The 24,268-nt window shown below is 53.4% G+C and overlaps 2 protein-coding genes across 5 annotated transcripts in view; one reads left to right on the top strand and one right to left on the bottom strand.

Annotated features, from left to right (window-relative positions):
- The window catches only part of CCDC33 (coiled-coil domain containing 33), a 101,500-nt gene extending 92,190 nt beyond the window's left edge, over positions 1-9,310 (top strand). For 2 of the 3 annotated variants that reach the window (XM_032342463.1, XM_032342462.1), the window contains 8 exons: positions 4,537-4,708; positions 4,968-5,056; positions 5,233-5,364; positions 5,456-5,546; positions 6,460-6,626; positions 7,591-7,677; positions 7,992-8,093; positions 8,980-9,310. In XM_032342463.1, the coding sequence (XP_032198354.1) occupies positions 4,537-4,708; positions 4,968-5,056; positions 5,233-5,364; positions 5,456-5,546; positions 6,460-6,626; positions 7,591-7,677; positions 7,992-8,093; positions 8,980-9,087 (948 nt within the window). In that variant the 3' untranslated portion in view covers positions 9,088-9,310. The other variant, XM_032342461.1, reaches the window with a different exon arrangement.
- A 1,520-nt stretch (positions 9,311-10,830) lies between these two features.
- On the bottom strand, positions 10,831-22,575 carry LOC116590559 (cholesterol side-chain cleavage enzyme, mitochondrial). 2 transcript variants are annotated; one of them, XM_032342464.1, is made up of 9 exons: positions 22,261-22,575; positions 19,244-19,399; positions 17,510-17,709; positions 16,495-16,698; positions 15,675-15,832; positions 12,711-12,877; positions 12,380-12,488; positions 11,691-11,888; positions 10,831-11,217 (listed from the first exon to the last, which is right to left on the bottom strand). In XM_032342464.1, the coding sequence occupies exons 1-9, from the start codon at positions 22,527-22,529 to the stop codon at positions 11,086-11,088; spliced, it is 1,593 nt and encodes a 530-aa protein (XP_032198355.1). In that variant the 5' UTR covers positions 22,530-22,575; the 3' UTR covers positions 10,831-11,085. The 2 variants fall into 2 exon arrangements, with proteins under 2 accessions (XP_032198355.1, XP_032198356.1); XM_032342465.1 differs by having other exon boundaries at positions 12,380-12,458.
- Positions 22,576-24,268: the final 1,693 nt, after the last annotated feature.

Raw genomic sequence — 24,268 nt, 5'->3', positions numbered from 1 at the left:
CTCCATGAGAGGACTGGAAAGGACCTCATAGCAGGAAGAGGCTGCCATAAGGGCCTGGGAGCATCCCTCCACCCCCACCCCGGGAGCACCCAAAACTCAGGGCTGAGAAGAACCCAGCATTGTTGAGAGTTGGCAGGGTCCCCAGAGGAGAGCCATGGTGTGGAGGCTTAAACAGACTTGAGACAGAATTCATTTATTTTTTGATTCATCAAATATTTTTAACTCTTATGTGACGCACACATGTTCAGACGAATGCACAAAACCTGTGTTTGTTGCAGTGATGTGTGTCAGCCCCATGTGTTTCACAGGTCAAGACATGCGGCACCGTGGGCACCCCAAAACTCCCCCGCACCTCCCAGTCACTCCCCCCAGGTCCCCGCATAGAACTCACACCCTGACTTAACTCCAGTGCTTCAGTTTGCCTGGTTTTTTGTTTTGCTTTGTTTTTTAAAGATTGTACTCATTATCTCAGAAAGAGAGAGAAAGAGAGAGAGCAGAGCATGTGTGCAAGAGAGAGCAGGAGCAGGGGTGGGAAGGACAAAGAGAGAGAAAGAGGGAGAAGCAGACTCCCCTTGGAGCAGGGATCCAATGTCGGTGTGGGGGGGGCTCTGGATCCGAGGACCCTAGGATCAGGCCTGAGCCAAAGGCAGACGCTTAACCAACAGGTGCCAGTTTTGAGCCAAATCTCTATGGAATCATAGGAGAGGTACTTTGTGTTCAACTTTTCTCTTGCTTGAAGTTATTGTGTGAGAGCTTCCTCTCTGCGGTTTCATGTCAATGGCACTCATTAATTTTTACTGCTGCCTACATCCCATTATATACGTATGTCTCTGTTCGACTGTGATGGGCATACGTGTGATTTCCGTTTGGGATTAATACAAATAATGCTGCGGGGAATGTTCCCACACCTGCTTCTTGATGCGTGGATTGCCCGTGTTGGTGGTGGATACACACCCAGGCATGTAAACTGCAGGATCGTTGGCTACATTCAACCTGAATAGTGTCCAGGAGGCAGGAGTGATGGTGGCCCTTTAGGTTCCCCCAGCAGTGAAGAAGAGTTCCACATGTTCCACACACTCACCCACATTTGACACAGTTGGGATTGTTTTGTTCCATTTTTGTCATTGCAGTGGGTGTATAGTGGTATCTCACTGTGGCTTTAAATGACTAATGAGTATGGGCATCAATTCACATGCTTATTGGCGCCTGTTCAAATCTCTTGTCCATCATGCTCTTCAGTGGTCTTTTTCTTGCTTCTTCATAGGAGTTATTTTTGTATCTGAATATGAGCCTATTGTCCATCGTGCGTGTTGTAAATATCTCCTACTGGTCTTGCCCAATCACTCCCTTAATAATGTGTTTTCATGAATAGAGGTTCTTAAGTTAAATGGACCACATTTATCAATCCTTTCCATTTTGGCTTGTGCTTTTTTGTGTCCTGTTGTTCAAAAGATTTCCCTCCCCGAAGTTCTTAATGATAGTCTTATTTTTGCCTTTTAGAAGCTTTACTGTTTTACCTTTTACACTTAGATCTCCATCTATCTGGAATTTATTGTTGTTTATGATATGTGATGGCAGTCGACTCTTCCCTTTCCCAAATAGATATCAGACAAAGCACAATTTACTACAATCACAGTCTTATCCCAACAGCCCTTGAATGCCATCCTTGTCATGAACTAAGAGTCCATATACACATGGGTCTATTTCAAGGTTCTCTATTCTGCTTCTTTGGTCTGCTTATCAATCTTTGCACTGATATTACCCTGTCTTAATTACTGTAACTTTATCATAAGTCTTGATAACTGATAAAGTCAGTCTTCCCAACTGTTCCTCTTCAAAAATATTTTAGCTATACTTGCCTCTTTTATTTCTCACCCATTTATGAATCAGTGTGTCTATTTCTAAACACACACACATACAAACGAGTTATGATTTTGATTGTAAGTGCATTAAATCTATAAATCAATTTTGGGAAAAACTAATTCTTTAAATATTGTGTCTTTCAATCCATGAACATGGTATGTCCCTTAATGTATTTAGATTAAAATTATTTTATTTTAGATGAATAATATATGGATATATTCTTATTAGAAATATAAAATCAGGGCACCTGGGTGGCTCAGTCAGTTAAGTGCCCAACTCTTGGTTTCAGCTCAGGTCATGATCTCAGGGTCTTGAGATCAAGTCCCTTGTTGGATTCCACACTGAGTGTGAAGTGTGCTTAAGATTCTCTCTCTCCCTCTCCCTCTGCCCCTCCACACCCCCCCTAAATTTGTACACTCTCTCCCTCTCTTTCTAAAGTATGTAATTTTGTATATTATATTAAAAATATACATAAAATATGCTTTTCCCTTCCCAAACAGAGCAATAGCCAATGTTCTTATATACCTGCTTGCATGCCCATGCATGAGCATGTGCACACACACACATTTTGGATGGGATCATATCAATGTGCTGCATGCTTTTTTAAAATGTAACAGTATTGTGCAGACATCTTTCTGCCTATAGCAAGAGACCAAGTGTAATCCCAGCAGAAGTCTATGGACTGAATGCACTGAGCTTCCTGGAACACTACTCTCACATGTGTGTGTGCTCCTCTAGGAGATTTACTCCTACAAGCAAAGAAACCCATTCTGAGGCTGCTGTAATTATACAGAGCTAACATAATCAAAGCTGGAACGGGGCTGGGGAAGAGGAAGAGGGACAAATTTCCTTTTCCAAAATAACAGTGCTTCCTCTTGGCAGTCTCCTGGGCCTCCCACACCCGTGTTAGGCTCGTGGCTGCCATGGATGGAATCTACAGGGCCCAGCAGAGGGGTGGCCACTGAGGCAACCCTGTGCTTCACCTGTCAGAAGGATCTGAGGCTCAGAAAGCTGGAAGGGCCTGTCTGGGCTCAGTGAGTCAGTGGTCACACTAGGCTTCTGACCAAGGCCTGACTGCAAGGCCGTGTGTGTGTGTGTGTGTGTGTGTGTGTGTGTGTGTGTGTTTGCAGCCTCTAGGCCAAGTCTCTTAGTTAATGGTGCTGCCCGAGGACACCAGATGGGCAGATCTAGAGACGCCAAAGGCTGGAACCCAACTGGGGCAGATGCTGGAGAGATGGACCCCACACTGGCATCTGTTAGAGGGAGTCTGGCCAGAAGGCTAGACAGTGGCAGGTGACAAGTGTTGTCTGATGAGTCCCTGCTGTCTGGAAACCCTTCTCCAACCAGCCAGTGGCCCCATGCAGCAGGTTGGAGCCAGTGGCCTAAAGCCAGGCCACATCCCCAGTCAGCAGGGGGCCCAGGTGGGAGTTGGGGGTCAGTGCTCTGCTTCCTGAAAACTTGGGGGCCTGGCTCAGGCGAGGAGCCCCCCCCCCACTCCCACATGCCAGGCCTCCAAAGCTTCTGGAGGGACACCGATCACCAGGGCTTAGCAAACTGCCTGCCTCATTTCCCTTCTCCCACCTCCTCCCCGCTAGCAGCCCTCCTAGCCTCCCATTTTGGGTGCCTCTTTTATATTTATATTTAAGAAATTCCCTTTTTAAAACTTTTTATAGATAACAGTAGGAACCTTCTTATTAAAAAACAAATGCCATTCAGGTAACCCATTCATCTCCTACGCATACAGGAGGACAGACATGAATTTTTTTCCCAAACTGAGATTACACCGATCTCCCTTTTCAGGAAGCTCCTCCTACCATTTCTCAACACACTGTGCAGTTCCTGTGTCGGGGGCATCTGGAGGGATTGCACAATGCTTAAGAACCCAGACTCCAGCGCCAGATGGCCTGAGTCTCAGACCCTCTCTCTGCCACTCATTAGTTTTGTGACTGAGTGAGTTACACGCCTCTCTGGGCCTTGGTTTCCCCATCAGTGCAGTGGGGACACTGGGTGTGGGGACTCAGTGAGGGAGGGCCTAACCTGAACACTCTCAGCACTCAGTGTGCTCCAGATATGATGGCAGTTCTTACTTCTAACCAGAGCTCAGCAGCCTGGTTGCATCTCATACCCTAGATTTTGTAGCTGAATCCCAACCCTGACCTCGAGTCTTTATCTGGGTCTCCTGGGCCTGCCCCATGTCTCTTCCTGTCCCCCAGGTTGGTAGCAGTGCTGGGGCCTGGACTCAACCCCCAAGCAGCATTCCCAGGGAGTTCTAAAGTTTCTTCTTTGTGCTTTCAGTCACATGAGTAAGGACAGGGATTAGAGAAAGGGAGAAGGAGAAGTCAGAGAAGTGGCTCGGAGTTAGCCAGGGCCTGGAAACCTGGCCCTGGGTCCTTTTGAGTCTCTGCCACTCAGGGGCTCCCTCACCGGGGGGTGCGAGCCCCAGGTCCTTCCTCGTTGGCATCACAAGGAGAGACACGGGCCTTGGGAGAGACCATTGGCATGACTGCTCTCCTGTGGCCAGGACGGGCGGAGGCCAAGTCATAACCACACCCTAAGGAGTTCCTAAGACTCAAGGGCACAGCGTGGGGTTCGCTGAATTCCAAGAGGGGTGCAGACATGGAGTGGGGGCCCCAGTGGGGCTGGGGACCTGCTCCTGAGCTCTAGCACCCACAGGAGTTGAACAACTACCGGAGGGCCATGCAGAAGATGGCAGAGGACATCCTGTCGCTGCGGAAACACGCCAGCATGCTGGAGGCTGAGAACCGCATGCTGAGGAGCCAGCTGACCCAGGAGGGAGAAGAGGAGGAGCCAGACAACGGCAACAAAGCCCAGAAGCTGGATGAGGGTATATGGGTCCCTGAGAGCATCCGGGTACCTACCTGAGCCCAGGCTCTGGATTGAACGAACGCCAGGGTGGTGGGGAGATTTTCCAGCTATGCCTGCTCCTGGACACTAGTGGGGGTCCTCTCCGGGATGGGGAGTGGAGATTCCAGTCCTGTCTCGAGTCCCAGGACTGAGTGTAGCCTGCCCCCGGCCCCCAGCTCTGCTGAGCTGGGAAATGCCTCCTCCCTGAGCCGGTCCTCCCCCCACCACGACCCCAACAGTGTCCATGAAGCAGAAACTGCTGCTGAGTGAGTTGGAGCTGAAGAAACTGAGGGACAGAGTGCAGCATTTGCAGAATGAGCTGATTCGAGTGAGCTGGGGCTGGGGGGCAGGGGAGAGGGCAGGGGGAGAAGAGGGGAAGGGAACCGGGGGCTGTCCAGAGATGTGTCTGGGAGCAGAAAGGAGAGAGGCTTGGAGGGAAGGCGGCACGGCAATGGAAGACTCAGCAGAGGGGTCTTCCCTCCCCCTCCCCTCCCCCACCATCAGAAGAATGATCGAGAGAAGGAGCTGCTCCTCCTGCACCAGGCTCAGCAGCCACAGGCGGTGCTGCTGAAGCGGTACCAGGACAAGTTGCAGAAGACGAAGGCGCTGGAGGAGACCGTGCGGCACCAGGAGAAGGCAGGTGCCACGGGGGACTGGGCGCCTGGGGCCAGCTCCCAATGGCAAGACACCCCCCAGGCCAGCCCAGCCGTTGTGCTCTGCCCTCCAGGTGATCGAGAAGATGGAGCGGGTACTGGAGGACCAGCTGCGGGACAGGAAGGAGCCCCTGCTCAACAGGCTGCCGGGAAAGCCCACCATGGGTGAGTCTGCTCCCCAGCTTGTCCCAGCCCTGGGAGCATGGCCTTCCAGAAAAATCAGCTTCAGGAACAGAACTGGGGCCAAGGATGCTATCCCCCTACTGAAGCAGGCAGTGTGGGGCTCCCAAAGTTCCCCTGGGCTCCCTTCTCCTGCCAAGAAACCCCTTGTGACATGTGGGGACAGTGTGTGAGCCAGGCTAGAAAGATAGCAGGTCCTGCTCAGACCCAACGAAGAGGGGCTGCCCGACCCCTTCCCAGTACTTCCTCATCTTCCCATGTCTTCAAAGAGTCTGCTTCTACCAAACAAGCAGCACTTGTTTTTTTCCCTCCACTGACATTAGCCCAAGCCATCTAGAATGGACAGACTGAGGTGGCTTTGATGAGGGGGGAGTACCAGGTCCTGCGGTGCCAGGCCAGCCTAGGCAGAGGATTTCCCTGAGCCATCTATGAGCCCCACCGGGAACCCCCATGTGCCCAGCCCTGTGGCAGCCTTCACTGCAAGGGGTGCACTTCTGAAGGCCTTAGGAAAACTGTGCGAGCTGGGGCTGCCTTGCAGGAACCCCGAGGTCATCCCAGAGAGGGATGAGAGAAGGGAAGACAGAAGACAGCCTAGTGAGGGCAAAGGCCCAGGGAGTGACAATGGCAGGAGGTGGGAGGGGAGGAAAGAGAGAGCTGAAGAGTTAAAACTGACCCTGGATCAACGGAGGGGAGTGGTTATGGAGAACACAGGGGTCAGATCCTAAGGAGCCTAGAATGATGGCCTGAGGTGCAGGGATCTGGCAGCAGGAAGCCATTGAAGGCTTAGGAGCAGAGGAGGGGCAGAATGGAGCAAAGTGCTGGGGCAGATCAGGCAGATCAGGCCAGGGACAGGGGGCAGGAACGCCTGTCTCACGAACAGCTATGGCCACGTCTGCAGCCTTCCCTGCGCTCTCTGCCTCTGGCCTTCCCCCGGGGCCAACAGGAGAGAACCTGCCTGTGGACCTGTACTCAGTCCTGCTGGCGGAAAACGCCAGGCTGCGGGCAGAGCTGGAGAAGAACCGCCACCAGTCGGCCCCCATCATTCTGCAGCAGCAGGCACTGCCGGTAAGAGCCACCCACCCAGGCCTGCCTGGACAGGCCGCTGGGTGCTCAGCAATCACGCGCAGCACAAGCCAAGTTGAAGACCACAGTCAGGAGCTAGGCTTCCCAGGGTCTCCACTGTGCTTGGAGACTCGCTGAGTGCCAGCACTCAGGCCTGCCTCTTTCCTCCTGGGGAACACGCATGGGTCTGAAAGCTCCACCTTTGTCCTTCTCTTGCGGCCTGAGAGAAAGCAAGCCCCTAATGGCCCCTGACCTTTGAACCCTGACCCCTTTGCCACCTGGCTAACCTGCACTTGGACTCCACACCAGCCTCTCTGAGCCTTGGAGAGCACTTTTCCCCCATCCCAGGTGGACCCCAGGGAGTTGGGAGCAGGAGGAGACCTGGCAGAGAGACTGCAAGAGACAGATGGCCCAGGCTACTCCAAGGGCACAAAGGCCCTGCCCGCACAGGTGGGTGCCCCAGCCCCGTTCCACCTACAAGGCCACTGCAGGCATCCCTGCTTTACGCAAACCCAAAGACAAGACATTTGGAATTACAGAAGAGGGGTGGGCAGGGGACAGCGGAGGGCACATCTCTTCATCCCAGGACTTATAGGAGGTGAGTTCTGTTTGAAAGCACGCCTGACGCGGGGACATCTGGGTAAAGTGCAGGGACAGGGGAGCCCTCACTTTACAAAAAGACCAAGATTCCTTTCTGTGCGCTGATGCTGCCTAGTAAGTTTTATATTTAGAAAGTGACATGCAGAAACTCCATATAACCAAAATCCATGGGAAGAACAGTGGTGACCTGCCACCTCGGGTCTACTTCAGGAATGAGGGTTTGGCCCCAGGTCTGAGGCTTTGCTTCAGGAACCTGAGCTGGAAACTCAGACCTGGTTGGTCTTTGCCTCAACAGCTCCCGGCCTCCTGAGCCTACATGGCTGCAGTCCCCACGGCGGACTGGTGTAAGCTTCTACTTTGCCCACAGGATCTCCTTGCCAGCACCTCCGACAAGTTCAACCTTCTGGCCAAGCTAGAACGAGCTCAGAGCCGGATCCTATCCCTGGAAAGTCAGGTAGATGACCCAGGCAGGTGTTAGTCAGGCTGGGTGGGCTCACCACTCAGCAGACCTTGACCAGAGTCAGGGTCCAAGTGTGACCAGAGGTGTGGCTCAGTGTGTGCCCAGGGTCAGGGCTCAGTATGTTGTTGGAACTCAGGGAGGGTCCATCTGGGCCTTAATCAGACAGTCACGTGGCCCTCCCCACCCACCCCTGGCCTGACATCTCCGGAAGGTAGCGAGCCCACACGGTCCGGGCTCTGGTTGTCCTGTTTGCAGGGATGGGCCTTGCTTCCCAGCAGGTCCCCATCTGTCCCTCTCCGTGTCTGCAGTTAGAGGACTCAGCCCGACGCTGGGGACGCGAGAAGCAGGACTTGGCCATACGGCTGCAGGAGCAAGAGTACGGCTTGAACTCCGTCATCACTGACCTGCCCGTGAGTGATCTCTCTGGACAAGCTCCGTGGGGTGCAGGCAGCGTGGCTGGCAGTGGCTACCCTCGACCCCAAGTTCCTGGGCCCTGAGAAGAACCGTCCGGGGGGACCTGCTCCCCACTGGAAGTCAGAAGACCTGCGCTCAGTGTCTGCCCTATTACCATCAGGAGCCCTGGCCTGGTCTCCATACCCCACCTGCCCAAGGGGAATAGAAAGCTCCCCCCACCCGAGACTACCCGCTTCCCAAGGGTGGGGGTGAGTCAAAAGGACATGGCCGTGGATGAAGGGCTGCCCCCGCAGGCCTTTCTGGAAGGCTCTGGTGCTGGCTATGCTTTAGCACTGGGTTTGCTCCCAGGCAGAATCGCTGTGGCCCCACCACACTCCAGGGCCCCAGAGGCTGTCCCATGAGCACAACTTCTCAGTCCCCATGGTGCTGCCCACCTGCCAGGGATGGGGGGATGGCCCCCGGGAGAAGTGCTGCTGGCTTCTTCTGCACAAATAGCTCTGTTCACAGATGCCCTTCCCCCCAAGACCCCAGCCCCATCTCAGCCCCAGACCCCCGAGCCTCCCAGAGCAACCCGATGGCTCCGGTTCCTGAGCCCACAGGGTTCTGCTCCTTCCCAGACCCCAGGAAAGGCCTGACGAGGATGGGGAGGGGGGCGTCAGGGAACACAGGGCTGCCTTTGCAAACTCTCCGGCTAAGACCTAGGGAGTCTTGGAGAAACTGGGTGGGCCTGCTGCAGTTAAACAGGTTTGGAACCCATAGTGAAGGCGTGACCCAGTGTGTTTGGATCCTGTGAGGCCTGGCTTGCCAGGCAAGGTGAACTCTGACGGGTCCCCTCACTGGGGGCAGGAACGTACTCGCCTCCCTTTGCTTTGCATACCACAGAACTCCTTGGCCTATGACAAGGACCACAGGCGACCCTCGAAGCTGGATCCCCTGATGCCCAGCTTGGAGACTAAGCTCAACAAGCCCTCAAACTCCGAGAAGACCTGAGTCTTAGCAGACCTGAGTAGTTGGAGCAGGGCCCCCTCTCTGTGTGCTGGGAAGTCTCATTCCAACCCCCACAGGACTGGATTAAATGCCATAGGTCAGTGAACATTCACCTCTTTCCTGGAGTAGGGCAGCTGAGGGGGCTACCTTGCTCCTGCCAGACCCCACTCTGAATCCGGGCCCTCCACCACAGCCCTATAGCCTCCTGCCTATCCCAGAAGCGACCATTTTATTTTTATTTTTTTTTTTTAAAGATTTAATTTATTCATTTGACACAGAGAGATCACAAGTAGGCAGAGAGGCAGGCAGAGAGAGAGAGAGGAGGAAGCAGGCTCCCCGCGGAGCAGAGAACCCGATGCGGGACTCGATCCCAGGACCCTGAGATCATGACCTGAGCCGAAGGCAGCGGCTTAACCCACTGAGCCACCCAGGCGCCCCAGAAGCGACCATTTTAGGAGAGCCAACAGATTTATCTGTTTCTTGGGAATGGAAAGACTTAAAGCCTTCCTGTGGCAATCAATTACATATTAGTGTGAAATACCCCCATTAACTGGGCTAGGCTAAGCTAGCAATGTTACGTCCAAATACAGCCAGGGACAGGAAGGCAGATGGGGCCTCGGGAAGGAGCCCTCCACTAAGAGTCAAGAGGCCTGAATTCCAGCTACAAGCATGCTGTGTGACCTTGCGTGACCCAAGCAACTTCTCTGGGCTTCCATTTTCCCATCTATCTCATGCAGAGCTTGCCTTCTTTGATGCTAAGGCCCTTTCCCCCCTCTAACATTTCTGAGTCAAAGACAACTCAGGCCCAGAGAAGAGAAAGGAAGCAGGAAGCAAAGAGAAAGCCAGTAAGAAAGGACTGCGTGGTAGGGAAAAGAAGAAAGGCTCCAAGAGTGGACTCAGAGCCTGCAGATGCTCATAGAAGAGACCAAGGCCACAGGGCCACTGTCCTGAGCAAGGTTAACTTCCCCATCTGCCTGCAGGACTTAGACCTGGCTAGCGGAAGGCCAGGAGGGATCAGGCACTGGGTAAGGTCAGGAAATTACGGAACCCAGACGGGGTTAAGAGGACCGAAATTGGGACCAGTGTCCGACAGTCCAAATAACAAACCAGACTTAGCCACGGTCTCCTCGCCTACTGCCCAGAGCTTGGATAAGTGGGCATGTCTCCTTAGAACAGGAAGCTGAGGCCTGGAGAAGCCCAGAGAAAGGTCAGGTGGGGCAAAGAAAGCATGCTGGCCTCTTATTCTCTAGGTCAGCCGCCTCACACCAGACCCTCACTCACTCACTCAGCCTTAGCCTCCCCCAGAACTCTAGCTGGGTCTTGGCAGGAAGTCTCAGAACCCCACAGGGAACTCCCACCCAAGGTCCAGCCAATCAGAGCCTCACTCTTGCTAGGCGACCCTGCCTAGAAGCCAGGTCGGCCCACACCTCTCAGGCCACCCTATGCCTTCAACAGAAACAAGGTCCTTTGTCCCTCTGCCTATGGCTCTGGTAGCCCCCGCACGGTGGTAACAGCCCACCGCCGGCCTGCCCTGCCTCACCTCTACCCCAGGCAACATGGAGATCGACCCTACTGGCTCCTGAGCTGCTGTAGGGGGCAGGAGTCCCAGCAGAGAGGGCTTCAAGCGCAGCTGCCTCAGGCTTTCCTCATTCGTTCTCAGACCCCACCGTTGACGCAGGCCAGGGAGAATCCCCACTGGAGTGATGGAAACCCAGGGGTTCAGATAGAAATGAAAACACATCACGTAGTTCAGCCGTTTATTGCCTTCCTGGGGCAGGTGAAGAGGGGGAAGAGGCGGCAGGAAAGAGGGGTGTCCTGGCTGAGCTGGGGCAGCTGACCCCTGAGTACGGACTCTCTCTTCTCAGAGCTGGTCCAAAAGGAGCAGGGGAGGGGGACTGAGGACAGACGAGCTGACACCACCTAGGGTGCCACCCCCTCGGGCCTCCCTCCAGCACCCCTGCTGGCTTGGTGGGTGGCAGAGGCGGAGTCCACCCTCTCTAATCACACCGGGGGTAGATCCTGGCTGAAGGGCCTGAAGGTGAAGAAGATGGGCTGGTCGGGCATCAGGATGAGGTTGAACGTGGTGCCCACATCACAGAGATGTTGCATTTCAACTCGGAAGTTCTCCAGAATCTGAGAAAGAGGTGGTGGGCTTAGGGGAGAGATGCGAAGGGGCTCTCTCCCCTCTGGGGCCAGGCTCATTCACCTGTAGGTGTTGCCTGTCGAGTGGGACTTGAGGAGATCTGAGGGGTCAACACGGCTCCTGCTTACCTGGCCCAGTGCGTGAAATACACCCCGGGTGCTTCATCCCCTTGATTTGCCTTAGCTTTGACAAAACCTCGTCCCACCATACACCCACACTGTCACCACTGGGAGGGAATAGATGGCCAGGGGACACCCCTGGGTAATAAGCAGATTAGCCCAAAAGAGGAGGCAATAGTAGATTAGCCCAAAATTGTGGGGGAGGAGGAGGGTTAAGTCAGGGACACTGATGTCCCCAGCCCTGTGCTCCCTGGGCTCCGGGCAGAAGTGGGAGTAGGAGGGTCAGTGCCTTCCTTGAGGCAACAGTCAGCCTAGGCTGCCCCGATGTCCCCGACTGGACTCACGTGGATGAGGAAGAGGGTCATCTCGAGCTCAGCGATCCGCCGGCCCACGCACTGTCGCACACCCCAGCCAAAGCCCAGGTTCCGGAAGTGGATGAGGTTCTTGTCTTTACCCAGCCATCGAGTTGGGTCAAACTTGCTCGGATTGAAGAAGAAAGTGGGGTCCTGTCCCATGGCATAGGTGGACACCTGCACCAACGTCTGGGGACAAGATGGGCAGAGGACTGGGTATATAGGCCTCACAGCCTGGAGCATAACTCAGCTTCTGCTCCCACCCCGACCCAGGCTGTCCAGGTTCCCGGCACAAGATGCTGCCTGCTGTGTGACCTTGAAAAAGGCCCCAGCCCTCCCTGAGCCTCACCCATCCAGTGGGCCTGACCGGAAGACTCAAGGCCAGGGATGGCCCCAGGGATTGTCCTGTCCTTTGCTGAGCCCCAGAGGGCTCCCAAGACCCAGACAGCCCATGGGGTAACCTGGACGTGGGCAACCTTCCAGAGATGGTCACCCACTATGCCCAGTACCCCTGCCCTTGGTTCACACTTGGACTGCTGCTGCCAAGGACACCAGCCGCCAGCTCCAGGAAGAAAGAGGGGACAGAAACCCCAATCACCACCATCTGTGTGCGACTGCAGTCCACTCCCAGCCTCCTCCATCTGACTGGCAGAGCCAGCAGCCCACCTGGCTGCCCTTACCTTGGCAGGAATCATGTAATTCCGAAGAACCAAATCATTTTCAAGATACCGCTGCAGGGTCACAGAGATGGGGTGGATCCTGCCAGAAGAAACATTCAGGGCTGATGCCCTAAATCCCGGACACCCCGCATGGTGTCTCAGCCCCAGCCACCGCACCCCAGGGGGGATTCTGCAGACAGGATCCCTACCCTTATTTCCTCCCTCCCCCATTCCCAGCTGTCTCCCCCCCCTCCCCCGCCCGACTTCTTGCTGCCTGCCACCAATCCCCTCCCTTGTGCTCTGCCCAGGGATCTGGGGGATGAGGAGGGCAGGCAGGGAGGGGCGAGCTTACCTCAATGTCTCCTTGATGCTAGCTTTGAGGAGTGGGACCAGCTGCAGCATCGCGCTCACATCTCCCTGGGCCTGGCGCCGGGCGGCCAGGACCTCCTCCCGCAGCATCTCCTGCACCCTCAAACTGCGTGCCATCTCATAGAGGTGCCACTGCAGAGTCATGGATGTCTGGTGGGGGGCGGGGGTGGGGGTGGGGGGTGGAAGAGAAGGGGGACTTGTCACTCCTGGAACATTTAAACCTATGCTCAACTTTCATTTCCAAGCATCTCTGCCCACCCTCCTCCTCCTTGTAACCAGAGACCACCATCCACAAAAGCAAAACAAAATTCTAAAGGAGAAGGTCAAAAAAAGCCTTTCTCACCCCCCAGAGCAGAAATGTCTGGGCAGCGCTTGTCCCTGTCCTCGTCACCAGAGCCCACCTGTTTCCCCAGCCAGTGGAGTCAGCCATACAGCCAATGACTTCTTCCAGAGGACCCCCGGAGGGCTTTGGAAGCTAAATCCTACTTCTGTAAGGGTTGTCATCCCAAATGATGGCCGTTCCACCCCTCTCCCACTAGACCTTCCCCTAAACCTCGGTCTTTGGCTATGGGAGCATAAAATAAAGTGAGGCCCAAAGATACTGAAAGCAGAAGCGCCCGACCTTTCTCCCATCAGTGTTGCAGTTAGCATGGGCTTATCCCAAGACGAATCAGCTCAGCTGGGCATTAGGCAGAGGCAGTGACCATTAGCCCTACGCTGGAGGTATGAGGGTCACCGGTCAAGTCAAGCTCCACAGCTGCAGATTCTTCAGTGGTAGGACCTTAGGTGGAAGCCGCCCTCCCTCTTACGGCCAGGACATGTCATTACTAGGAATCTTATTTTTGTCCAAGAGGTTTGGACACTCTCCTCCGTCCCTCCAGCAGGCGCACTCGGGGAAAAAATGCCAGGTAGTCACCTCTCAGCTTAAAACCCTTACATGGCCCCAGAAGCTCGTGCCTGACCCACAGGACCCCCCAACACCTGCCCACCACTCCCAGCCCCACTGCTCCCCTCTCTCTGACATGCCCCTCCCGCTCTAGCTGCACAGAGCTACACGCAGCTCCCAAAGCCCAGAAGTCTTCCTCCTGCCATTTCCTCTTTCTAGAATTCCCCTCCCCAAACCAGGAAGCAAGGATGTACTACTCTGTCTTTAAGACTTGGAGCAAACGTGTGTATTTGTCTCATTACCTCCAGGTCTGACACACGAGTGGCTACTCAGGGAGATACTTGTTTAATAAAGTAGTAAAAAGTTCCTGGCTGTGTAACCTTGACTAAGTGACTTGAGCTTTCTGTGCCTCAGTTTCCTCAGCTAACACTGAGGGGTAATAGTAACATATCTACCAGTGCCATCTGGGAATACTCAATGAGTTAATATGTATGAAAAACTTAGACCCCTGCCTGCCATATAGGACAGGCTTCATAAATGCTACCCAAGGACTCCTGCTTTGGTGCAGGCGAACAGTTTGGAAGAGGTCTTCTACATTACTGACCATGTTTAAAATACACTCAAAGGCTCATCTGCAGCCTGTCCCATAGACCCACAGTCCTGTGTTAGAGCACAACACAAAGATGACACCTGGACCAGAAAGTTACTACCACGGGGGATTTGACACCTGCTTCTCCCTGGTCCAGAAACTCTCCTGCTCCTCTCTCCTCCTCGGCACTTGCCTGTCTATTGGGCCGTACAGCATGGTGACGTAGTCCCTTGGGCGCAGGCTGCCTCCTTGTCACAGGATGGGTCATGTCTCCACCAAGCTCCTAGGTTGAAGTCCTAACCCCCATCCCCAGTACCTCACAATTGGACTGTATCAGGAGATAGGGCCCTTTGCAGAGCGAAGGTAAAATGAGGGCCGGGGTGGGGGGCGGTTGTCCCTAATTAATAGGACTGGGATGCTTCTAAGAAGAAGAGATTAGGCCACAGGCAGGCACACAGACCGTGTGAAGACACAGGGAGAAGACAGCTATCCACGAGCCACGGAGAGGCCCCAGAAGAAACCCGCCCCGCCACGGGGATCTGGGCTTCTAGCTCCAGAACTGCGAGAGAATAAAGTTCTGATTTTTAGGGCACCTGGGTGGCTCAGTGGGTTAAGCCTCCCCTTCGGCTCAGGTCATGATCTCAGGGTCCTGGGATCAAGCCCCGCATCGGGCTCTCTGCTTCCTCCTCTCTCTCTCTCTCTCTCTCTCTCTCTGCCTGCCTCTCTGCCTACTTGTGATCTCGCTCTATCAAATAAAGAAATAAAATCTTTAAAGTTCTGTTTTTTAATTCTGTTATGGCAGCGCCAGCACTGATAGCCCCTTCCTCTCTGAGCCATATGGGACCTTTGAGGTCTCTCATATTCATCTTTATAGTCTCAGTGCCCGAATCCCAACTAATAACTAATAAACACTAAATAGTTAACCCTCACTCTCACAGCAGATGGTATTGGGAGAAGGGAGGGACACAAGGCCAGACATTTTGTCATTCCAGAAGTTTCTGGGGTATCGTCCTGCCTGTGGAAAGGACCCGAGGGAGGCACCACAGAGAATGCCCTCAGGCGCTGGGGGTGCCAAGGGGGACTGAGGTCTGGAGTGGGGAGGACGGGAGACAACGAGAGCCCAAGGCAAATTCCACTGGCTCCCAGCTCTTCAGAGGGCCTGCCTGCCTTCCTGAATCCAATGCTCTGTGTTCTCCACCTGTGACTGGAGGGCTTCTCCCTTCTCACTGTGTGACCCCATGCACAGCCCCACCACCTCCACCTAGATGCTCCCTTCTCACAGGCAAAGAGAAAATGGTGGATCAGCCTCAAGGCGAGCTCCATGGGTGTTGGATGTGACCCCAGCCTTCTAGGAGATCAATATTTAAGAAATGCAGCCAGGAAAGGGAGACCCACCCCAGGCGATGGAGTGGACTGGCAGGGAAGGGGCCCAGGGCCCAAGAAGGGACAGAATGTGCTGAGGGTCACCTCACCGTGTCCACACCCCCGGCCAACATCTCTGTGATATTGGCCTTGACGTCCTCAAAGAGCAGCTTGTTATTTTTTAGGAGGCGGTGGAGGATACCCGGGTAATTGTTGACATCTCTCTTCTGCCTCAGGTCCCAGTAGAAGTTCTGGGTGTAGATCTCGGCTGTGCAGGATGGGAAAAGAAATGAGCTCTGTGCGGGTGGGAGGGAAAGTGGGAGGCGGTACCAAGGGCTGAGGGTTCGGGGACCCAGCTCTCCAGCGGCCCCTTTGCTGAGCACACACTCTCTGTTAAAACCTTCCTCACCATCTAATACCTGACCCTAGCTCTCGGCGATAATTGATGCCATTCCCATTTTACAGATAAGGAAACAGAAGTCTAAAAGGGTAGTGACTTGCCCAAGGTCATGCATGGGGTGTCAGGGGCAGTGTGGATTTGACTCCAGGTCTGGCCTCAGCACCACACCCCAGTCGACCTATTTCACCCTGCCTTACAGATCTCTCCCACCAAAGTCCTAAGCTGTCACCAAGCACAGCTGTGTCTGAAGCACTGGTCCTTAACCCTCTGGGGATCCTGGGCTCCTCTCGAAGAAAAGAGTAATGGTTCTGATCCTCTTTCTCCAGAAAAATCAAACCATCTCCAATAGCCAGGCTTTAGCCCTCCATGGCCAGGGTTCCGGAACCTCCCCGCCTCCCGTGTCTACCCACCAAAGGACAGGGGCTTCTTACCTCTCTCTCTCCCCAGTCCCAGGCCTGGGTTTCCCACCCTCCAAGGTGGACAGGGCTCTCCTGACTCCCAGACCTGGCTACCCAAGATGCAGTCTTCACCTTTATTGAAAATCACATCCCAGGCAGCCACATGGTCTCTCCAGGTCTTGGTCTTGAATAGACGGAACAGTTCCGGGGGGAAGGTGAGCATGGGCACGCTGGTATGGAACATCTGGTAGACAGCATCGATGAACCGCTGGGCCTCAGGGTCCACTCTCTCCTCCAGCATCCCCAGGCGCTCCCCAAACATGACGTTGGTGATGGCTGTAGAGGGGAGCAGAAGGGCCCCTTCTGAGGGCTGCAGCTCCCAGGAACCTCACCACCACCCCCGCCAACACACAGGATTTCCTGTGCCCAACCTCAGGCTCTTTCATCAAGAAACTGAAGCCTGAGTCCCCAAAGGCTGAAACTGCAAGGCTGGCGACCACTCAGGTCCTTGAGAGGGGCACATGGAAGACGTGTGGTGGGACGCAGAGTCTCCAGCAGAGCTGGGAAAGGGCACGGGAGGGGCTGAAATGGCTCCCCTACCCCTCCCCCAGCACCCTGAGCACCCTCTGGGCTTTCCTCCTAGGAAGAGACACAGATTCCTCATCCATAATTGACCGAATTGGCTATTTCCTGAAACAGGTCAGACAGGAGACTCGGGAACACAGCCCTGGTAATAAGCCATTCACAGCCCAGAAGACACCTAGCGCCTACTGGGTCAGGAATTCGAATGTTGATTTCATATCAAACTCTGGACATCCCAAATCTGCAGTGACCCCATGATCCCCATCAAGCCATGAGGCCTTCACCCACACTGTTCCCTCTGCCCATACTGTCTTACCTCATTACCCTATCTGTAAAACTCCTACACATCCTCAAATACCCAATTCAGATTAACCACCCAACCCTCTCTTCCCCTCCCAGACCCCGAAGGTCAATGTCCCAGGAGAGAGAGAGGTAGAAGATGGATCCAGCAGCTCATCCCAGAAGCCAACGCCAATACTTCTTCAGGATCCATGCTGGGTCTTCAGGTAGGAGGATGGGTTCTCCCACCCACAGGACCACTGTCAGGTAGACAAAAGCCCCTTACACTCAAAGGCGAAGCGAAACAGATCGTCACTGATGTCCCCTGAGAACTTTCCGGAGCCCTGCTGCTTGATGCGCCGGTGTAGGACTTTGACAAAGTCCTGAGACACTGGATCCAGCAGTGGAATGAAGTTCTTTATGGCCTCTGGGGCCATCACCTCCTGGTTCAGGACCAGCCGGTCTTTCTTCCAAGCTCCTGACTTCCTGAGAAAACACAGGCCCTCAGGCCCTGACTGTCACAGACCCCACGCCTGGCAAACACAGAGAGGGCTGACTCGGCTGAGCCACAGCTCAGAGCCCGCACTCACTTCTACCCACAATGCCCTGGGCCTCCCATCTCCCAGCTGTTGCCTGGCCTGGGGGAGGGGATAGGGGAAAGAGGGCAAAGGGAACAAATCCCCCATCCCTCCTCCACTCCCTCAGCAGCTGCTGTGGCCAGGAGGTCCTATTCTTAGCACCTCTAAGTAACTTGCAAATCCTCCACTGCTTGCCTCCCTGCAGGCTTGCCTTCCCTTCCTCTGGACTGAGGCTCAGCTCCTACCATTCCAGCGCCCCTCTAGGTCACTGTCTCACCTGCCATTGCAGAGACACAACTGACCGATCTCTGCTTCTACGCCCCCCCAACGTGTCCCATTACTGACACTGGTGGGGGACCTCAGGTGCCCTGAAGTGGGTTAGTGAGAAATTTCAGCTTAAACGGCCCACACTCGAAAATAGATCTGTGCAAAGCCCTCTTTGTAGTTTTAGGGCTTTGCTTGTTTATAAGGATGTTTTTACAAACCCACCAGGCAACACGGAAACTAGAACTTAACAGTAGCTTAGATGTGCCACCTGTAGCGACAGTACCTTAGAGGACCAGAGGCTCCTCCCACCTGCTGTCTCCCTGGCCCAGGGGACCGCCAGCCTGACTCCCTTGCTTGCTTTTGAATATGGTCTTAAATAGTATACTTGTTTTCAGGTTCTTAAAAAGGCTGTCGTGATTTGCTTTTTCCACTGATTTTATATTTTTAAGTATCATCTGGATCGCTGCTGGTCACTGAGTCCATTCACTGTGACTGGTGTGGGCCCCTGCACTCATTCATGCTCACTCCCGTTGGGCGTTTAGTTGGTTTCCTGGGCTTGGCTGCGGGAACAGCACTGCCGCAAACATTCTAGCTCTCGTTCCGGTTCCGTTCCCGGGAGGTCTATCCCTGAGCAGAGACTGCTGTCTGGTGGGGAGGGGAATATCCAAGTGCCGGAGGGAGTGTCCAACCATTTTCTGAAACAACGGCACCAGCCTTCACCACCACTAGCAAGCTACAAGAGCTCTTGTCTCTCTGTATCCTCAGCAACACCTGACATGCACATTTTAAATTTTTTTGAGCAATTTGGGGGAATGTGGTATCGGTTACTCTTAAATACACTGACTTGTCTGTGTTTCTCATTGCCCCTGTAGACTCACGGTGACGGGGCCCTGCCCTACTTGTCACTGTACCCCGGAGCCTGGCACATCGTTGGTGCTCAATAAGATGGGACTTAATGAGTGAGCCAATCGGTGAGAACCTCTCTGGGGCTTTATTTACTCATTACAATCTTCAACCTGAGCACTTCCCTGAAGGCTGGAGGTGTAGTTCCCCGGCAGCTGTTTATGGAGACAGGAAGATGCCAGGAATTTGCCTAGAGGCCACAGCCAGAAAGGGCAAGGCAAGCGTGTCCCTGTCATCTCCCGCCAGCCCCCGGGAGATGGCCCAAGACTCACTTCAACAGGACTCCGAGGGGTCTCTGGTGATACTGGTGATAGGCTACCCAGGGCGGGATGCAAAATCGTTCTGGTGTGGGACCCTCACATTTAAAGAGGAGGGCCACATCTTCAGGGTCGATGATATAAACCGATTCCACGCTGCCCAGCTTCTCCCTGGAGGAACGGATGAGAAGAGCTATAGCGGATTCCAGGAAAGCCCAGCAGGCCCTGGGCAGGAATGGTATAAGTGACAGGACAAATGGTCCTGAAAGTGGATCCTCGTTCCACAGCCTCCTTGCTGTGTGACCTGAGGCAAATCGCTCACCTTCTCTGAGCCCCACTATCCTTTTCTATAAAATAGGGATACGGGATTGCTGAAGGACCAGATGATAAAGTCTGTGCATGGGACCCTGCGTGGGCATTCTGCAAGTTCCAGCATTTGCTCCTCATCCCAGTAGCTGTTGTCCTACCAGGCCATGTCCCCAGGACCAGCACCCCCTCCCCCTACCCCCCTGCCCCCAAGGACCATCGAGTCCTCCCTTCCATGCTTCTCTTCCTATGTGTCCACACCCTCAGCACCCTCCCCCATCACACCCACTGCAGAGCTCAGAAACAGCGTGGTCACTCGCCCCTGGAGTGGCTCAGTGTAGACGGCTTGTTTGGCAGTCCACACACCGGACCAGCCAATCCCTTCTAGGCTCTAGGATGGAAATGCTGGGAAAGGCCACCCTGCCTCTCCTTGGATTCCAATAAGCCAATTTGCCGCTATTCAACAAAACCACAGTAAAGCCTCAGGCCTCGAGGACAGATACATGTCACAAAGCACTTTGTAGATGGTCTCTGTGGAAACGGCAGAAAAGTCCACTTCTCGTGTGCTTCTGCCTTTTGCGTAAGAAAGTTAATTCAAGATAAGGCAAAATGTAAAAACATACAGGTATAAGCCAAGTTCTCTCGCCTCCCCCTTCCTCAAAGGGAGGGAGGGAGGGAGGAGGGAGGAAGAGAGGAAAGGAGGGGGAGGGGAGGGGAGGAGGGGGAGGGAGAGTGCTCTTTAACCACTGACCCATTAAGCCCCATCCTACCTTCCCAAGTCTCCTGGGGCCTCGTCCATGGCCTCCCAGAAGATTGCCTCAGTGTTTTTCCAAGTGTCCTAACACCACCATCTCCATCCCCCACGCCCCCAGCTCAGCAAAATCCTTGAACAGCTATTATTACTACCAATTCCAACTCTGGGAATCTAGCCCAAGGCAGTGATCTGATGTATGTGATGGATAAACAAGTTGTCAAATAGCAAAATATCCCAGAGCAGGCTAGATGTCCACTTTACAGGGCTGGCTTCAATCAGAGGGCTTATCCACACTACGGACTACTGTGCTGCCTTTTTAAAATCATATTAAAGAGCAAAAAGAGGAAAGAAGTCATCTAGATGTCCTTGTGGGACCCCGCCAAACAGCATACCTCATATATTCACATTCTCTATGCTACTTAAATATTATCAACATCGAGATTCCATCTGACTGCCATTTCCATTTGCACTTGCCCATATTTTTTCTGAATTATTTAATCACATGTATTCAGAAGTTTATAATTTCTGAGCCATGAACACTGACACCGAACTAGGAGTCAGACCGTTATGGTTCCAAAAATAGCCCTGGCTTTGCCCCGATGAGCTGTGTGACCTTGGCAAGACCCCTCTCCTTCCCGGCCTCAGTTTCTCCATCTGTAAAATGTGAATAGTGAACATGAAATTCAAGGACGTGACAAGAGGCTCAGACGATAGTGACTCAGAAAACAGAAAGGGGCTTGATCAAAGAAGCCTTGTTCCTACCAGAGGGAGAGGAAGCAGGGGAAGAGGAGGAGGAAAGAAGGAAGAGGAAGGAAGGAGAAGAAAGCAGGGATAACAGACCATCTCCTGGAAGTGAGAAGCCACCTTCTTCCAAACCTGGCACTCAGCCCGGGAGCTCCCTGCCTCCAACCAGCTGTAGGAAAGACACTTCAGATTTCTAAAGGGCTTGTGGGGGGTTGGGGGGGAAGAAGAATGACCAGCTGGACCCTTAGAAAACATGCCTGCCCTCCCACCCCAAGCCCACCAACAAGCCAGCCAACATAGCCCATCAGTGCCCTTTCCCCACCTTGACCCTTTCACTTAAAGGAAAACGCACTGCCCCTCCTGGTGTCCCCTCCCTGCCCCCAGCTGACACCTCCACCATCCCTTACCCCTTAAGTGTCCCCTCAGAACAGAACCCAGGTATGGCTTGAAGCTTAAGCACCTGAGACCTCCCGCCCTCAGACCCCCGCCCCATTCAGAGGCTAAATGACCTTTCTGTGTCCTTCCTGCTGGCAGAAACCAAGGCAGATGCTTGGAAAGTTGGAGCTCTAGCCAGGCTGAGTGGAGGGGACAAAATCAGCTGTTCCAGATCTGCCTGGGGCTGAGAAGGGAGGCCAGCATCCCAGCTGGACAGGCATCTAGCTGGGCGACAGGGGCAAGAATGCCCACCCCTCCGGGCCTCAGTTGCCTCTGACAGTGGGGGTGACAACTTTACCTTCCAAGGTGTCTTGAGGATAATGGCTGTAGGAAGGCAGTGAACTGAGCCTCCCCCACCTCCCCCCAGGTAAGCTTCAGAGGGTGTAGGACCTGAGCAGCAGTGAGGCCTCGGGGCTGGGAACAGAACTCACTCTCTGGGAAGCCTTCTTCCTTCTGCCACCGTCCTCAGGCATGAGAGAAATCAAGTCAGCGGTAGATAAGAGCAGGGGCACCTGGGTGGCACAGTCAGCTAAGTGTCTGACTCTTGATTTTGGCTCAGGTCGTGATCTCAGGGTCGCGAGATCGAGCCCCGTGTCGTGCTCCATGCTGGGCAGGGAGCCTGCTTAGAATTCTCCAACTCTGCCCCTACCCACCCTCTTTAAAAAAAAAAAAAAAAAAAAAAGTAGACAAGAGGCTGGAATGGAGGGCCAAACCTTTGGGGAAGGGGAGTCCAGCAAGGCTTCCCAGGCCCCTCTACCTCCCTATCCCACCAGCCCCACACTGCCAGGCTTACCTATAAATGGGGCCATACTTCTGGAAGTTCTGGACCTGGTGGTAGTGGATTTTCTGTGAGCCCATCTCCCTCCAGAAATTGTACAGATTTAGCCAGCCATTGTTTCCAGGGGTGGGGATCTCATTGAAGGGGCGAGGAATCTGAGTGGAGATACTGGCCCCCTCCCCAGTGGGCATCCTGGGATGGCCCGGACCCTCCCGCATGGTGCACAGGACCGGCGGGCAGCCTTTGACCAGGACTGAGCGAAGAGGAAGCCCCTTGGCCAGCATGCCGTCCCCCACAGCGGCTGCAACCCTTGCTTGCACCGCAGCGGGACTGCTGGGGTGACTCAGGCCCGGGGCCCCCAAGGTCCAGCTTATAAGCACCAGCTCAAGGCTAAGTGAGCTGACAAAGCGGTCCGCCTCCCTCCTTCTCCTATTGGCTCCAGCCCACACACAGCCCCTCCCAGACTTGGTGTGCCAAGGCTCCGACTGGGATTTCTGCCACCAGAGAGACTTCCCAAAGCACAAGGAGACACCCCCCTAATCTGTGTCCTTACTGTCAGCCCCAGCAGGCCCCTGAAGTGGTCAGTGTTGGGGTCTGTTATCAAAGGAGCGAGACTGATACAAATTGAAAGTAAGGCAAAACTTTATTTTTATGCCAGGCATCAGAAGTCAGACTGACCAGCCAGGGCCACCTCCGAAGAGGGTGACCCCGTCCCGATCTCACAGGCTGGTTTTATAGGGCATAACCGCAGACCCCAAGTTACAGTGGCTTCTATTGTATTCCGGGAAGCATTTACTCCCAGAATCAACACCCAGAACAATACCAGGAACTACTGGGGCGTTTATTCCCGGAATGAAGTCTTTAGATGTAAACAAAAATATGGCTACCCAGGTAATATGGAGCCGCTCTGGCTAAGCAGGCCCTAATAGTTAAACAGGTTTTAACATTAAATCGGCCCTAACAGTCAGGTTTGTGCCTTTCCTCTGCTGGGGCCTCCTGCTTCCGCCTACAGTGGGACCCAGCCGCTGGCAGACATCCCTGAGGTTGGGCAGACAACCTGAGGTTAGGGGTGCTTATGAGGGACCCAGAAGGAGGTGAGAGCCACCATGCAGATCTCGGGCAGCCCTTTCTTATAATAGATGATAGATACATAGATACATAGATATGTAGATATAGAGACAGATTATTATAAACTATTTTTAAACAGTTCCCCTATTTTTTAAAAATTTAAATTCAATTAACATGTAATGTATTATTGGTTTCAGAGGTCTAGTGATTCATCAGTCTTGCATAACACCTAGTGCTCATTATATCACGTGTCCTCCTTAATGTCCACACCTGGTTACCCCCACCCCTCCTTAATGTCCACACCCAGTTATCCAGCAACCCTCAGTTTGAGAGTTTCAGAGTCTCTTAAGGTTTGTCTCCTTCTCTGGTTTCCTCTTGTTTTATTTTTTCCTCTCTTCCCCTATGATCCTGTTTTGGTTCTAAATTCCACACATCATTTAGATCATATGATAATTGTCTTTCTCTGATTGACTTATTTCACTTAGCATAATACCCTCTAATTTCATCCACGTCATTGTAAATGGTAAGATTTCACTTTTTGATGGCTGAGTAATATTCCATTGTATATATGAACCACATCTTTTTTATCCATTCACCTGTCGGTGGACATCTGGGCTCTTCCCATAGTGTGGCTATTGTGGACATTGCTGCTATGAACATTGGGGTGCACCTGTCCCTTCAAATCGCTACATTTGTTTCTTTGGGGTAAATACTCAGCAGTGCAATTGCTAGGGCATAGGGTCAGTTCTCCAATTTTTAAAGTTCTACTTTTTCTGCTTGGGAAAACAAAAACAAAAACACAAAGCCTGTATTTTCTGAAAATGTTATAAGTGGCAAGTATTGTTATCATTATTTTTAAAAATACTACTATTAAGAAATAAACTAAAAAAAAGAAATAAACTAAATTACAGTCAAGGTTGCTCACTGTAGAACACTAAGGAAAAGGAACAAAAAA

Source organism: Mustela erminea, chromosome 5 (genome assembly GCF_009829155.1).
Source record: "Mustela erminea isolate mMusErm1 chromosome 5, mMusErm1.Pri, whole genome shotgun sequence".
Classification (NCBI taxonomy): domain Eukaryota; kingdom Metazoa; phylum Chordata; class Mammalia; order Carnivora; family Mustelidae; genus Mustela; species Mustela erminea.
This window is presented reverse-complemented; position numbering and strand designations above follow the sequence as displayed.